Below are 13,912 nucleotides of genomic sequence, written 5' to 3'. Positions count from 1 at the left end.
AAGCATGCGTGTGTTTATGTGTGTGTGAAGGTGAGCTGCTACTCGAGTACTGTGTGTGTGTGTGTGCGTGAGTGTATGTGTGAGTGCTTGCAAAATGTCAAATTGTAAATAAACGAAAATGCCCAAAAAGCTGTTATACAAAAGCACAGGGGCAGCTGTTCAAAGGGGTGACTGTTATACTAGGGAAGCAACTTCTGATTTCTGGTTTATTTAGCAATTTTTATACCCGCTACCCATAGGGTAGAAGGGTATTATAACTTTGTGCCGGCAGGAAATGTATGTAACAGGTAGAAGGAGGCATCTCCGACCCTATAAAGTATATATATTCTTGATCAGCGTCAACAGCCGAGACGATATAGCCATGTCCGTCTGTCCGTCTGTCCGTCTGCGTGTCTGTCCGTCCGTCCGTATGAACACCTAGATCTCAGAGACTATAAGAGATAGAGCTATAATTTTTTTCGACAGCATTTGTTATGTTTGCACGCAGATCAAGTTTGTTTCAAATTTTTGCCACGCCCACTTCCGCCCCCGCAAATCAAAAAAATCGAATAACAAGCATAATTTTAAAGCTAGAGCTACGAATTTTGGTATATACAATAAGTACTGTAGTAGTTATGATTCCTGAAAATTTGGTTGCGATCAGATAAAAATTGTGGAAGTTATTAAAGAAATACTTTTGTATGGGCAAAAACGCCTACTTACTAGGGGTCTGAGTTGCTTTGTCCGACAATCTGGCACATTGTGCCGTTTATAGTATATTTTGAATGGTGTACTATATCGATATACCAAACATACCATTTGGTATATTTTTAGTATTTTTTTAGTATTTTCGGTATATTTTGAAAATGATACCGCAATATTTTGCCTTTATTAAAAATGGGTAGCGGGTATCTCACAGTCGAGCACACTCGACTGTAACTTTCTTACTTGTTTAAAACTAAATAGAATTTAGGTATACACTTTTAAGGTATAATTTAAAAATAATTTAATAGTTAATAGAGTAGAATATGTAATTAAAATATGATGTACTAATATCTAATTTAATCAGCTATACCTTTATATAGAATTAGATATATAAATGAACAAGTTGTATGTAGCTTTTATCGATGAAAGTCCAAACTATTTTGGGAAATAGCCAATTGGTCCTAATATGGCTAGAAGTGACCTAGGCCAGAAACTTAAATAGCAACCCTCGTATTACTTTGTGCCCATAGCAAAACAGGCTGAAGAAGTCACTTCTGAACCCATAAACAATCCGGTTTATTTTCTACTCCTGTGGACTATTTTGAATGTAATAATTTCTTGATATATGTATGAACCTAGTATAGTCTTCGGTATATATTTAAGTATTTTTGGTACAATTTTAATTCTAAAAAGACAACGCTCTTGTTTGGCATTATATATTTGCCAGTTTAAATTTTTAATCCTAATTAGAAAATAATGTATATTGAATTTGAATTTAAATCAGCAAATATTTAGCTTGACTTTAAATATCAACTCAAACTAATATTTAACCATCTTTCATAGCAATACAATTTCTACTTCTAATTAGAAATCATGATAAATATTCAGTTTTGTAGAAAATGTATTATAATTTTATTATATTTATGTATATCGTTTATGGAATTTCTACTTGTTTATCTTTTAATTTGGAATAATTATTCACTCTTGCTAACAGTTAATCCTCTTTGAACTCCCGCCTCTGCAGCTGCTGCAAATTGTGCGCGCCCAACCCCCAACAAAAACAAAAAGAAACAGCAAACGCCAAACTGTTAACTGGCGACTGTTATACACTGAGCTTTTTTTTGCCATGCTGCACACAGTTTGTGTGTTGTGTTTCTGCTCTCTGCAGAAGCTCTCTCGTCTGCTTCCTCTCGCTGTCCCGCTCTTTCTCTCTGACGCTCTCTGCTGCTGCGTTGAGTTTTGTTTTTGTTTTGGAAAAGCTGCCAATGTAAAGTAAGGCATGTTGTGATAAGAGAGAGTGAGAGCGAGATGTCGCTCTCTTTAATTGGCTTTCTCTTATTAGTTAAATAAACATGCGGAACTACTTAAAAGTGGGTAGGAAGGGGATGCGAGAGGGAGCGGGAGAGGGCGGCGGCTGTTGATAATAGTTTTTGCATAGTTTTCACATTTGGGGAGTTAACAGCGACAACAGCAACAACGGCAACGACAAGTGGCCCAAAGTAGGCGTGTCGCCCGGCTGGTTGACGCCGACAGCGACGTCAGCAGCGACGCGACGCTCCGCTCCACTCGCTAATCAGCGACAAAAACGGGCAAGAATCACATAAAAATTGCCAATTTGATTTGTTTGTTTGTTATGCTATTTACTTATATTTTGGTTGTGCGGGTGTCCGTGTGTTTGTGTGTGTGACGACGGGTGTGTGTGCCTCAATTTGAATTTGAATTACAGTTGCAGCCAAGAATTTTTATATATGATTTTAATTTTAATGTGTGCTCGAAGCGTAAGTACGTGAGGAAACAGCGCCAGCCAAATAACTTTGACGGATCGGACGCGCGCATGTGGCCGGGATATAGATACAGATATAGATATATAGTACTATATCATCATGAAATGTGAATGAAAAGTGACGATATGTGAGATATTGTGTATTGTATTGTGCTGGCTGACCCACATTTTCTCCCTCTCTTGATTGACAAGGTGAAAAGCGTGAAAGTATCTCAGGGATAAAACGACGTGTGCAACACACAACACACAATGGGACAACAAATGTTGCACGGCTTTTAAGCTGCCAACGAGCAGCTGCTGCCGCTTTGCTGATTGATTGTTGTCCTCAAGGTCGTCGAACGTCGGACAAAAGATATGCAAATCCATTGAGAGCTTCTCTTCCCCCCTTTCAACTCGCAGCCCCTTGTCGATCACCAAGCATATAGTACTCTGAACTATTCGCATAAAGTTGCCCGAATTATGGCACAAAGCAATTTCATTGCATATTTATTTGATCATAAAGTACAGCAGCAGCAACAACAACAATTAGACAAGCATTCCACAAGGCAAACAACATGTCTATGGGGAATTTCGGACCAGAGAAAGCGAGTGAGAGAGAGAGGGGGGGTGGGAGCAGGGGTCAGGGACAGTGGGCAGACCAACTAAATAAATTTCTCAATTGTTTATTTTTTCCCAAACAAATCAGCGAACATTAAAAACAGCGGAGCGCCCACAAAATTTGCCCCGAATAACATTAACATCCGGTGAGGATAAAGGGGGAGACAGAAGAGGGGAGATCAAAGAGGGGGGAGAGCCGAAAATTCTTTGAAGCACTCGCAGGTGTGCTGTAAAGCAATTTACATAATCAAAGCAACTATTTTGTGGATAAATCATGTGAAATATTTGAGTCGAGGTATTTTAATGAGGTTTCAGCAATAAAGTCATTTATCATTTCGCAATACGGAAATTCTGCTGATCTATAACAAAAATCTAATGCGAAAATGTTTAATGTAAAATTCTCTCTTTTTTCTTTTACAGATTTGCACTTGACAACAAATTGGTAAGTAAAATATTTCCACATCTTCGATACACTTTTAATTATAAACACAGTAATAATTCTATTAATGAGCTGTGTGGTCAACAGACGTGTTGCATTCCTATTTACTCGTAAGATTATTATTTCATTTTTCCAAACATATGTTAAACGCGGCGCTTGTGAAACCGCAGAACAGAACACATATCACGAGTCGAGTCGACCCAGAAATAGTCGCAAATATGTGTTTAATTAGGGCTGCAATGATTTGCATAAAAAAACATTTGCGGGTCGCTTATAATCAAGTCAAATTTATCACATTTGGGGTTGGGTTGGGCTGTTTGTTCACTTTTATAATAAAATGCGTAAGGCGCTGAAAAACAATTGCGAAAATGAAGAGAAATGAATATGCTACGTGATTTCCACCGAAAGAACCATTAACAGAAATAAGAAAGCAACTCTAGGGAGGGGGAGGGGCAAGGGGAGTGCGACATTGGCTAGACTTTGAAGAACCCGCATTTGGCGTGGCGCGTGTCGAAAATGCAGAAGCGAAACAAAATGCAGCCAATCGAACGAAAATTATAACATTTTTATATGTACTTAATGATTTATTTATAAAACTCGATGATGACGTCGCTTCTTCCCCCTTTCCGCTTCACACCTTCAAGGGCAAAGCGGGATGAGAATCAAACACGAGCGCAACAAAAATACAAGCAAATGAGAAAAGGAAGAGAAAAGACGCGAAAATAGAAAAACAAAAACAAGTGCAAATATTATCGGTGACAAAGTGTGCTCGACTAGACGATGCTGCGACTGTTAAATCTTTAAGACGAATAGGAAAAAAGTTGCTAAATTAAATCTTTATTTAAATACCCGAGGTGGAAGAAATCTCTTAAGATAGGGAGAAGGTTGCTAAATTAAAGAAGAAATCTCTTAAATAGGTCACAAACATTGTGCAACTTGGTCACACTCTTTTTAAAGCTTTTTGGCAGACTGTCTGAAATATATTTTAACATAATTTGCGATTTTAACTATAAATAAATAAATTTAATTTAAAAATCTTTTAACTCCTTAACAAATCTAGTAGGAAACTAAAACTTTTAAACGTCCCAACATATAAAAAATCTTTTAAGTGTGTCGCAAACATTTTCTCATATATTTTCATTTAAGCAACTATTAAATCTTTAAGATGGTTAAGAAAAAAGTCACTAAATTAAATCTTTGTTAAAATACACAAGCTGAGAAAAAGTCCCTTAAGTGTGTCACAAACATTTTCGCAACTTGGTCACACTCTTTTTCGAAAAGTTTTTGGCAAAGTTTATAGCTGATGCCTCGAAGGAGCGTCAGACAGAGATGAAGGGAATTTCCTGCGCTAAAATGTTTAATTTATTAATGAGATTTATTAATAGGAACCGCTGAAAGGTGAAAGCTCAAGAGGTCGCCAAAAGCCACCAAGTTATTTCGGGGGGGTGGGGCAAACAGGAGAAAAAATAGCTATGTGGAGCACCTGTCGCTATCGCTTTTGCTGGTTTAGGGACGAGTAGTTTCTCTCTCTCTTCTCTCTCTCTCTTGTTTGTAATTAAACTGAAAATTATGCCCCCCGTTTTTATACACTTGAAATATGTGTGGTTGCCCCCTCCCCCTCCCCCCTCTCTACGCTCCACAAGCTGATTCACTGGAAATTCATGCCGTTTGCGGTAATGAGCAGTGGGTGGCGCAGGTTCCAAGGTGTGAGGTGTGAGGCTGCCGCCTGATGTGTGTCTGTGTATCTACATATGTGTGTGTGTTTGTGCTCTGCCCCCCGAAAATAATTTCGAGTGTTGTTTTGCCTGTTGTCTCGTTGGGTGGGTGAGTGAAAATAACAGACGCCAAGCACTGGAGACGCATAAAACAAACCTGAGACAAGATAATGGCCGTGTTATGGTTGTACACGAGGCATATGGCACATTAGCAGAGATAAACGAGCAGCCAGACAGACAGACAGACAGTCAGACTTCCACTTTCACTCTCGCTTGCACAATTCGCTTTTCGCATGGACCATTAAATGGCCACCTGATGCACATATTCCGATGATTTGTCACACTGTGCACTCGGGAATACGCACGCATTACAATATGTTGCATGGCAGATATGCTAATTGTTAATTGTTTGTTTGTGATACGCTTCAGCATTGCCTAATTGCCAAATTTATTGAATGACTTCTAAATTGATGGAGGTTTAAGGAGGGAAAATCTTTCTAGTATAGTTCTTTGAATATATGAGATAAATATTATTAAAATGTATAGGGGGAAAAAGACGTTGAACCCCAAAATATGATGACAAAGTGAGGTTTGTTATACACCATATTATTTATTGATGTATTATATTAAATTGAGTATTATTATTCATTTAATTACAGAAAATAGACTCTCTCTTCATCAACTATATATATTTCTTATATGAAAAAATTCATTTTAATTTTCGATTTATATTCAGTCCAAATTGTCCACAATAAAAATCGTTAATTCGTTGGACTTTAATGGATCATTTCCAAATTATCAAATTAATTAAAGACATCAAATAACGTATAGAGAAATTATTATTTTAATTTTTATTGAGCTATTTATATATAATATAAATCCAAGTTGTTGCTGCTACCATAATTAAATGTTGTATTCTTCTACAATATATTTTTAAATTGCCTTATTATCTGCTGATGTTACTTAGAATTCTTTTTATGGGTATTTCTCCCACAGTAGAATCCGGACCTAGAACCGCTTTGCTATCTATTCCCAATTTCGTTCACCTCCAGTGCTTGCACTGCACCCCCCACCACCCCCGTCTGGCCACCACCCACGTACTGCTTTTCACTTCTCGTGACACCCGAGATAAAGCCTGACTTAATCTACAACTTACGGCGCGAGCTGTTGATTAGTCGCATCTTCTCGGCGTATACTCGACGTATACGTAATGCTAACCTCTTGCCCTGCTTGCTCATGTGTGAAGCCCACCCACTCCCACTGCTGCTGCTGCTGCTTTTGAGCACTTCCAAATGCTTATTAATTGGTGTTTTATTGTTGTCCAAGCGACAGTAAACAATAACAACAATGCAAAGCCTGCAGGCAGCGCTGCCGGCAACGATTACGGCATCTCAAGGTGGGTGGCTTACGCTCTCTTTTGCTCTCGCTCTCTCTCGCCTTATCATGCTCGCTCGCTCGCTTGCCAAAGCTCGGCTCAGAGTGAGAGCGAGATGAAGCTAGTTTTTAAGAGAGCGCGCTGATCAACAATGGCTACGCGCTCTCAGCTCTCTCTTTAGTTGTTGTTCTAGCTTTTGTTGTTGTGCCTGCTGCCTACTTATGTTATTCAATAATTTGTTTGCGTTCTAAATTTTTTGATTCATTTGCTTACGCACACTCACACACAAACACACCTATACAGCGATATTTAGGTATAGCGTCAGTCACAATTATTTGCTTATTTGTCACTTTAATAAAATAAAATGCCATTAATTACCTTTTTGTGGCTGAAGCGGTTGGCGGTTGAAATGCGAATTTAGGCGATGACGAAGACGGGGGCGAAGGAGGAAGGCAGAACCCAGAGAGAGAGGGTTAGCCAAAGCTTCGCAGCTTAGTTTTTGTTGTGGCTGCTGTCGGTCGTTGTTGACTGCAACCCTCCTGTGATGAGGCCGGTGTGTGTGCGGACAGAGCTTAAGAGAGAGCAACTGCGAGAGCGTGAGAGAGCGAGGCAAATGCTGGCTGCTCTGTTATGAAGTAATAACGATGGAAAAAATTGCCTCACTCACAACACTTTCTGCTGCTGCTTCTGCTCCCTCTGTTGTTGTTGTTATAGTTGTTGTTGTGTTTTTGCTATTTTAATGAGAATGGTTTTTATGCTTTACGTGCACACACAGCAGCCACCGCCGCCAAAAAAACACACAATTGCAAATACAAACAAAGTCACACACAGATTTTGTGGGTTTGTTGTTGGCTTTGCATTTGTTTTGTGTTTGGCCAATTTTTCGCACTATTTCATCGCTTTTCAAACACACGCCGCGAATTCGTTATGTTCCGCCATCAAATTTATTTCTATATTCATTAGAATTTTCTATTTTGAGTGACTTGTTTTTTTTGTTTAGTTGTATTCGAGTTGTTGAGAGATTTGCAAATGTGTTTTAGTTATTATTGCTATTGCTGTTGCTGTTGTTATTCTAGTTATTGTTGTTTTTGTTGTGTAGAGCGCACCTTTTTTTGCAGCACCTCGACTAAGCCCCTAAAAAACAATAACAATTCTCAAATTTAACAAAAAAAAGCAAGACGCGACGACGACGACGACGATACGTCCGTCCACAGCAAAAGTTTCTCGCGTTTTGAGAGTTTGAAAATAAATTCAAAGCAATACGGCCAGTGCAGAGCACATCAAATGATATAAACGACTACAAAATACCCTGTAAGTTAGGTAAGAAAGAAAAAATAATAAAATATAGGTTCGTTTAGTATATAAACTAGTGAATATAAAGTCTCAGAAATAAATGCTGCAAGGAATTTGTTTTTGAACCACAAAAAACTAACATTTTTCTTTGGCAATTGCAAAGCTTGGTCGACAACAATATACCCTTTGTTATGTTTGCTGCGAGGGTCGCATAAGCTTGTGTGTGTGACAGAGAGAGCATGCGCAGAGCGCAACAGTTGCAGGGAGAGAGCAACAGACCTCTAACAGAGCCTTGAGATCATTTTTGAAAGCCACAATTAATTTGAATAATGTTTAAGACGAATAAGCGCAAACAAATTAATAAAAATTAAAATAAAAAACAGTAAATATCAAACGTTGCGTTGCCAAATAAACAAAACTGAATAATAAACACTTGCAGCAGTGTGACCAGAGCTATCAAAAAGCATAAAGAGCGAAAGCTCCCTGCAGCTGGTCACCCTAACCGCAAAAAGCTTGCTGCAGTGCTGGAAAACGTTGCAAATTGAGCGCTAAATTTGAAAATAGTTATAGAAAGCACTCTTAAACTCGAATCGAATTTATAACTAGAAAATCCATGCTTTGCAGTAAATAAAAAGAACAGATTTTGATGTATATATTCCATATATTTTGCATATATATTTATATTTGTTGGTTTTGTTTTTCTTTTGTATACTTTACACATAAAAATTATGGATGCTTCTCAACAAAAACAATTTGTGGTACTTATGGTAGAATTCATATATTAAATTTTGTTTTTTTTTTATGTTTTCTTTTTGCATAATTTCATGTCGATAACTTGATAAGAACTCTCTTTGATTTTTCTTTGATTTTCTTTTTTTATTCATAATAATTGTCTAAATATGTGAAAATTGTTTATTGTGATTTTGAAACATTTCTTGTATCGTTTTTTGTTAAAGAGTTTTTTGTTAATTGCGATTGATCGATGATTGATCGATTGATCGAGAATTATGCGTTGTTAAATTAAAAATATGTACAATGAGTCCGCAGATCGATTCGATGCTTCGTCGTCGTCTGCTCTCAACTTAAATATTTAACATAGTTCATTAGAAATATTTAAAGCAACTTAAACTTAATTGTTAAGAGTTGATTTGTTGGTTTTGTTGTTGGTTGATTGGTTGGTTTGTTATCTTGTGTTATCGATTTTGCTGCTGCTAGAAACTATCGAGGGGATGTGATATCCTGTGAAATGGTGAAACACATACATACATAATACACATATATATCGAATATATATCGATTATATTGTAATTTCATTGTGTGTGTGAGTGTGTGAGTAATTATTATTGGTTATCAATTGCTGATGAGGTTGTTCTTGTGATGAAAACGAGAGTTTCACAGAATGTTGCCAGGTGCGACTACAAATTGTGTTGCGTAACATTGATCTACTAATCGTGATTTGAATTCGATAATCGTGGAATAACTTTCTGTATCTTTATCTTTAGCTTTAACTTTAACCTGTAACTGTAACTGTGATGCTTGGCTAATCGATAGCACTCGCTCTCTCTCTCTCTCTCTTTCTACGACACTATTTGTCTCTTTCTTGCACTCTTGCTACTTATAATAAGGATTAGGGATTAGGGATTTTTTTCGTCTGGGGTTGGGGGAAATTCTAGCATTGCGTTTAAATATGCTTAAAGACTTAGATGCTATATATTTGGTGTAACTTTTTGAGTTTTGTGTTCTGTGTTGATGCTGTTTTTCGTTTTTCGTTTAGTTTGTAACTGTTATACATATATATACGCATAGGTAGACTACTAACTGTACTCTCTAACTGTAATAATAATTCTCGAACTCCTTCTCCTCTTCGTCCGTAATAATGTTTTGTTGATCTCTGCGAGTTCTACAGATCTAATGCAAACTAAATATAATACAGTTTTGCTCCTTCTACTTTGATTCGACTTCTTCTTCTCCCTTCTCTCGATGCTTCCAAAGTGTTATACACGGCACAGTGGTTACTCCTGCTCTTTCCTTTCAACTTCCTCTCTCTCTCTGTATCTCTCTCGCTGCGTTAGACGCTTAGATGGGCGATATGGAGAGCGGCGCCGCAGCCGTGTCCGGCATGTATTCCTTGAGAAGATCGCGCAGTCGCAGAATCTCGCGTCCAGCTGCAGCCAGATCACCCTGCAAGGACATCTCTCGCTCCCTTAGTCGCTTGATATCTCGCTGACAGGTCTGCAATAGAAAATATAAATTAGTTTCTCTTCAATCCACATTTCACTCTCTCTCAATTACTTACCACATTCTGCCGCAGCAGATCGAGCTTGTCGCACTTGAGGCGCGTCACCTCCTGGCGCAGATTCTCGATCATCATGATGGTCTCGTTACTGGGCGAGCTGCCCATCATGGTGCCTTGCACACCCTCCAAGCACAGCGAGCACGCCTTGGTCGTGGCCTCCGCTGAGCTCATGCTCTCCAGCCCAGTGTCGCTGTCGATGTAAGCGGCGCCTCCATCGAGGTGACCCATCATGGGATCCAGATCCACGCTGTTCAAGCTCGAGTCATCGCTGGTCTCCGACATGGTGGCCACGGCCACGCCCACAATACCGCCATTCTGCGCTGCGCTCACAGCAGCTGAGGCCACGCCTGCAATGCCGCCGCCATTCTGTTGGCTGGCAACTGGAGCGTGGGCAGCCAAGTTGTTGTTGTTGTTGTTATTGGCCGGTCGCGAAGTGATGTCCGGCGACGAGGAGGTCGACTCATTCGACGACTTGGACTTGGACGACGACTTGGACGCCGTGCGACTGCAGGTCTGTAAAGTAAAGAGAAGAGAGTTGGGTTAGACTTTGTTTAGAACCAGAAATTCTTTAAAGGGAAGAACGGGTATAATTTCAGTACGATCGGACAATAATTTTGACAGTTTTGGATTTCCTGAGATAGGAACTTCTACTTACATTCAGATTGGGCGTTTGCGTCTCGGGCTGCGGTTCCTTTTTGGCATTGAGTGTGCCCAGCTTGGTGTTCACACTGAACTTGTCCGGATGCGCTCCGTTGCCGGTGTCGACGCTCTGGGAGCGCACGCGCATTATCAAAGCCTTCTTGACGGTGTCAATGAAGCGAGTGCCTGCATTTCCTCCGCTGCCACCGCCGCCGCCGCTCTCTGACTTGGGTGTCTCGGGAGTAGGACTGCCGGCAATGGTCTGCGAAAGATCGGCGCCGAGGAAGTCGCGAGTTTTCTCCTTCAACTCCTCGACGAGGTTCTGCAGCAGCGAGGTGCGAGTGCGCAACTCGAGCTTGGCAAACTTCTCGGCCTTGTAGCAGGCGTTCTCCGCATTGATCAGCTTCGTCAGCAGGAACTCCTTGAACTCCTGTCCCTTGCGGAACACCGCAGGACTGGGCAACGTCGGCCCGAAGAAGGGCACATCATCGCGAGCCGTGACGCTGACCTTGTAGCGAGTGTGTGGAGTGTTGGGTTCAAGGGGCTGCACCACGATGAAGGCGTGCAGGAAGTGGCTGGCAATCATGTCCGGCGAGAAGGGCGTGTTGGTCTCCTGGAACACGATGGCCACGATGTCGTTGCCAATGTGCCGCTTGCGCTGCAGTTGCTGTGGATCACCCTCGGTGTGGGGCAGCAGCGTCGAGACATGGAACATGATCTCGCGTTCCTTGAACACCTCATAGACAGCTGTGTCGCCAGTGTGTCCGTTCTGAATGTCCAGTCCCCCGCGATAACCCTTGTGCTCCTTGAGGCGAATGCGCTGGCCGAGCACGTCGAGGAACTCCTCAAAGGCGGGCGACGTCTGCTGGTTGCCAAAGAGCTCCTCTTCGGTGGTCTGGCCGTATCTTTGGTACAGCACGCCGAACTTGAAGTGCGACACTAAGACATGCTCATCGTAGACGCTGATCAGCTGCGAGGCACGCGGACACAGCACGGGCATAAAGTTGTCCACCTGAATCTGTTCGTTCAGCAGTCGCACCATCTTCGCCGGACTCGGTTGGGCGCCCATGCAGGAGACGGGAATCTGCTCGTGCATGGTGCCAGTGCGGAGTCGCAGCAGGATACGCATGTGCTCCTGGTTGGCCACGTTCTCCGTCTTGATGGAGATGAGCACCGGACCCAGCTGTTCGTCGTGACCCACGAGGTTGGAGTGCTCGCGTCCCGCATAGAAGCGACGATAGCACTTGGCCGTGTCGTCCGTCTCGAACTTGGCCATCCAGGTGGTCTGTGGCAACTGTGGATTGCCTCGGGCATCGTAGCTGCACTCGTGCTCGGTGCCATCCAGCCAGTAGCCGCCGTGTAGGGGCAGCAGAATCATCGGGTAGGGAGCCGTCTTGGACAGCGCATCCTCGAGCAGACGCTGCGAGGCGGGAATGGCCGAAACAATCGAGGAGTTCGATGAGACCGACGATTGCGACTGATAGTGATGACCATTCGAGAGCAGTTGGCCGCCCGTTGCACTCACCACGCCGCTCAGCTGAGGCGAGGCGGGCGTCGAGCTGCAGGCGGAGCCAGAGACTGAGGTGCTGGAGTGATTCATCGAATGGCGCAATGTGGCGCGCGATCCCGAGTGCTGCAGTCCTCCATTGTGGCCAGCATCGTGTGGTGAATGCGGCTGTGGCACGCGCTCCTCGCTGCCATTGCTGCCGCGATGGTTCTGTAACGGGAAGAGGGCAGAGAGAGAATGGAGATTAGTTGAGGCAAACTGAAAACTGAAAACTGTGTGGGATTAGCAGCGCATGGCTGCATTATAATTTCATGCAATTATCGTGGCTGCTGCTGCTCTAGGGAGCGCAATCCCTATGTAAATAAGCGGGGATTGGAGCTGGGATAATGGCAGGGCTCGCGACCATGTTTGGAGGCTGCTGCCTTGCAATTTTGTTGGCGCAAAACAAATACGAATGCGAGAGATTCTCGTATGTGGGCGGCATTTGTGGCTGTTAAATTTTGATAGCATTAAGCCAACATTTTCATTTGACATGCGAACACACTGCGAAAACATGGCAAACAGAGAAGAAGTCCTGTCCTGGCGCCAGTTTGGCTTTTGTCTAGTCTCCAGTCGAGCCTCGCCCTGTGGAGGTAGAGAGAAGTCACGCCCTTTGTGCCCCGACTGAGCACACACACACACACACACACACACACACACATATTAAAAAGTTATTTTTATTTTCTCAGTATTCCATTTCCATTTCCATTTTGTCTGTTTAGCCAGCTGCAACTGCAATTCGCTGGCTTGCAGCCAAATGTGGCAAGTAAAGAAAAAGGTTAGAGAGTTCATCGATAGTTCGTGCCTTGATTTAATAGTCTGCTAGCTGCCAATTGCAACTGTTGTCAAGACGCTGTGCGAGTTCATTGAAGGATGCTAAGGAAATGTGTTGAAAGAAACAGGAACAAAGCGAATCTTTGGCAACTAATTAATAGGAATATATTTCAGCTGTCAACAAAGAGCATTTCCCAAGGTTCACAACTATCTTAAACTATTTCAAACATATAATTTTCGTAACTGCAGTACTTAAAAACGAAGGTCAGACCTTCGCTGACTTTGAGATTTGTGATTTGAGATGCATTTATGCAGCGATCTTTTGATTGAGTGCAATTTAAATGGCAGTTAATGGACAAATTGTGGCGCGCTAATGAATTGCATTGTGATGAGTGACTGTGAGTGCATTCAAAACGCGCTCAAAACTCACAACGAATGCACCCAATTCGAACAAAGCGAATGCAAATGTTGCAAGTCGTCAACGAAATACAAAATTCATGTGGCAATTGACGGGAATTAATAAATTTGTTGTAACCCGAGACTTGACAATGAGTCCAAAGAGGGGAAGGGTGGGGGGATAACACTGGCTAAACGGGAATTGGTCTGGTCGGGTCGTCACACGCTTAGTTGGCTTCATTTGCTAAGCTGTTTCCCTCCCCCAAGCAGATAAATAGCTGGATAAACAGTTGCGACTGTTTGTCTGGGTTTGGCTTATTGGTTAACTATTTGGGATTGGGAAGAAGGGGATAAAACGGAGACAGGGAAGAGCAG

General features: G+C 41.9%; 2 protein-coding genes across 9 annotated transcripts in view; both read right to left on the bottom strand.

Moving 5' to 3' along the window:
- Window positions 1–7,820, bottom strand: part of LOC133850953 (1-phosphatidylinositol 4,5-bisphosphate phosphodiesterase classes I and II) — a 62,467-nt gene extending 54,647 nt beyond the window's left edge. For all 4 annotated transcript variants that reach the window (XM_062287216.1, XM_062287219.1, XM_062287218.1 and 1 more), the window contains exon 1: window positions 6,972–7,820. The gene's annotated coding sequence lies outside the window, so the exon portion shown is untranslated. The remainder of the gene's footprint in view (window positions 1–6,971) is intronic.
- Window positions 7,821–8,598: 778 nt separating this feature from the next.
- LOC133850954 (rap1 GTPase-activating protein 1) overlaps window positions 8,599–13,912 on the bottom strand; it is a 102,927-nt gene continuing 97,613 nt past the window's right edge. For all 5 annotated transcript variants that reach the window (XM_062287223.1, XM_062287222.1, XM_062287221.1 and 2 more), the window contains 3 exons: window positions 10,838–12,538; window positions 10,183–10,695; window positions 8,599–10,118 (listed from right to left, as the gene is read on the bottom strand). In XM_062287223.1, coding sequence (XP_062143207.1) covers window positions 9,963–10,118; window positions 10,183–10,695; window positions 10,838–12,538 — 2,370 coding nt within the window. In that variant the 3' untranslated portion in view covers window positions 8,599–9,962. The remainder of the gene's footprint in view (window positions 10,119–10,182; window positions 10,696–10,837; window positions 12,539–13,912) is intronic.

This window comes from Drosophila sulfurigaster, chromosome 2L (assembly GCF_023558435.1).
Source record: "Drosophila sulfurigaster albostrigata strain 15112-1811.04 chromosome 2L, ASM2355843v2, whole genome shotgun sequence".
NCBI classification, from domain to species: domain Eukaryota; kingdom Metazoa; phylum Arthropoda; class Insecta; order Diptera; family Drosophilidae; genus Drosophila; species Drosophila sulfurigaster.
This window is presented reverse-complemented; position numbering and strand designations above follow the sequence as displayed.